The sequence below is a fragment of the Hyposmocoma kahamanoa genome, unplaced genomic scaffold (assembly GCF_003589595.1).
Source record: "Hyposmocoma kahamanoa isolate Upper Pololo Valley unplaced genomic scaffold, ASM358959v1 182, whole genome shotgun sequence".
In the NCBI taxonomy this organism is placed as follows: Eukaryota; Metazoa; Arthropoda; class Insecta; order Lepidoptera; family Cosmopterigidae; genus Hyposmocoma; species Hyposmocoma kahamanoa.
In genome coordinates, this window is record NW_020653713.1 from 4,525,215 (window position 1) to 4,528,099 (window position 2,885).

At 30.3% G+C, this 2,885-nt stretch overlaps 1 protein-coding gene across 1 annotated transcript; it reads right to left on the bottom strand.

Annotated features, from left to right (window-relative positions):
* Window positions 1-775: 775 nt before the first annotated feature.
* LOC113226142 (GPI-anchored wall transfer protein 1-like) lies at window positions 776-2,428 on the bottom strand. Its single transcript, XM_026458670.1, has 2 exons — window positions 2,185-2,428; window positions 776-1,700 (listed from the first exon to the last, which is right to left on the bottom strand). Exons 1-2 carry the CDS (start codon window positions 2,220-2,222, stop codon window positions 875-877), a joined length of 864 nt encoding a protein of 287 aa, XP_026314455.1. The 5' UTR covers window positions 2,223-2,428; the 3' UTR covers window positions 776-874.
* Window positions 2,429-2,885: the final 457 nt, after the last annotated feature.

Here is a 2,885-nt window from a genome sequence, read left to right on the forward strand (position 1 = left end):
TCAATGCTAGTCCTTGCCATTAGGATGATGACGACCCTTAGAGTCGTATTCCAGAACTGTACTTAATGCTCAAGTTAGGATTTGAGCAGACTTGAGTATGATTTCAAGCACTGGAAATACGACCCTAATGGCAAGGACTTGAGTATGATTTCTAGTGCTTTGAATCATACTCTAGTCCTGACTTGAGCATTGAGTAGAGTTCTAGAATACGAGCCTAATAACTTGGAATGGATTATTTTTTTTAATTTGTGACAAATCAGAAATGACTGAAAATTTAAAAATTATAAGAATTTGATGTTGACGAAATCAAAGTGTAATAAATAACAAAAAATCAACTAGTTAACAAAATTTACATAGATACAAAATCAACTTCGAACCTCTCAACAAATCTTTTATTAAGAATTAAAACCAATGAATGAAAAAATAACAGTCAACTAATTTTGTATTTTCAAATTACACCTAAACGAAAAGGGTAAAATAATCAGACATAGTTTTCTTTAAAACTTCTGCTAAATGTGCTGGTATGTGTATAACTATTTTTTTTTTTAGTTTTTTTATTTTTAGTGCCGAGATTTTAGAAGGAATACTCTCTATGTATATTACTGTATTTCGTGAAGGTTAGGCAAATACAATGCTTATTCTGCTCTCTGTTGATTACGATTTGAAACTTTGAAAATGTCCCCATATTAATCCATGTAATCACTTGAGTGCATGGTTTTGGCCACTTCCATAGTATCATTTAAGATATTGATTTTATAGATTATAAATACAGGGGAGCTTGAAATATATCACGAGATATGAGTGACATCTCAAACAATATGCTTTTCATATCAGACTTAGGAGTTGTTCTTGTTACAAGCAAAGGTTTTAGGTTTCAAATCTTTAATCCCACTTTTTTCAAATACACAACTAAAAATAAAGTTAAAACCATATAAACATTTAAAATAACAATAGAAAATGAACTGGACACAAACAGTGTACGGCAGGATAAATTTACTGCACCGGTTAGTAAATTTGCTGTTAAAAAGTATATTAAGCCGTTGTCGTTGATAGCTAAAATAATTAACGGAACTTGAAATAACAGTTTTTTATCTTTATCTTGAAACAACACTTCAATAAAATACATTAAACATATTATACTTGTAAAAACTGAGGACAAATAAATACAATAACTTGAATTTGCTAATGTTCTAGATACAGGTAGATCATTATTTAAAAAATACAGTGCCATCCATTGAATAACACTTAAACATGCAAGTTTGAGAACAATATTAATTTTTGATTTTGTATGATCACTCAATTCAGTTTTGACATATGCAGCATACAAATAAAGAGAAACGTAACCCAAACACGAAGTAATACCTTCCCTATTGGCTGTTATTAAGCTAGTTCTAGGAGTATCACTAAATACCCAGTCTTGTAAACCAAAGTATAATATTAATTCATGAAACACCAATATTATAAGGCTAAATAAGAAAGGTCTGTTTGAAAGGAATAATATGCATGTAGCTAATAATTTACAAAGAGCTAGAGTGAAAAAGAAATTCCAATGCACTCCATATTCGGTCACATGTTCTTGATAGTCTAATTGTTTCACAGATATGAATCTGGCTATACCTAACAGTATTAGAATAGTAAAAAATTTTGCATTTGATTTTATTATTACCAAAGTTTTATGTTTTTGAAGGTCTTTGTGTACTAACCCACTCATAAGAACAAACAGACCTACTCCAGTGTCCATTAGACTGAAACCGTATTTTTCAGTTTTAGCCAGGTCACGTGGAAACACTTGAAAATCAACAGCCAATATACATAAAACTGTAATCAAATACGTCAAACCTCGAAGACAAGATATGGTTTGTATATTTGTCGTTAATAATACATTTTGTTGTGCCAACATTTTACAAATATCTATTTCATGATTCACAGTAATAAATTTCAAAATTAAAAGTGTGAATATTATTAAATTTAAAACATAAATATAGTTAGATAATATTGTATGAGCAAAAATCAAAGACAATACTATTACAAAATAATCGTAAACATAGCAAAGTAGGCCTCTTGTCTTACGTTTTATAGAACAATATAGTGTACATTGCACGGTAAAAAATATACAAAAAAACGTCCGGAGTGCCGTCGTGCCGTGGTTATTCTGCATGAAAGATTCATGATATTTCTTGTACTCGCTGGCATTCATCGCTATTTCTTGAGACATTGTACATCCAGGCCACTGGATACCGCCTAACTATTGCGGTGGGTTAGATCCTTGTTTTCATAAAATTCACCGTGCTCATTGGTTGAAATCAAAGTGTTCGGTAACTTACAGGGGAATGTACTTCCCACTTCGTATTTTGTACTCTTTTTTATGGAGATCTACAATAGAAAACACATTGTTTCGAAAAAAATTGATAACATTGTTTTAATAACGCCGCGTTATCACGTTGTATCAGCTGATTGTCAATGTCATAAAATTTATAGGACGTATTACTTTTGTATACATTGACTTTTTGAATATTAAAAATGCATTAATAAAAAACAAACAAGGTGTGCAGGTTTTTGATGTATTGTTTAAATAAAACCAAATTAAAGCAAATAAATTACAATTTTGAAAAGGAATTTAATAATTCGTAGTCCCACAAAAACGATACACATTTCTAAATTTTCAAACGATAGAATTAATCTGCAAAAACGCAACAATAAAACGCTGTTGATTTTGTTTAGTGGTCATGTTCGTTTTGTAATGAAATTTTTTTTTATTCCAAATAATGTAATCGAACAACATAATTTTGTTATTTTTTTAACATTGTTGATGTTTCCCATATGTTTTCATTGTAATTTAGATAACGACCAATTTCATCGTGTACGGTGCGCGGTGCCACATATAC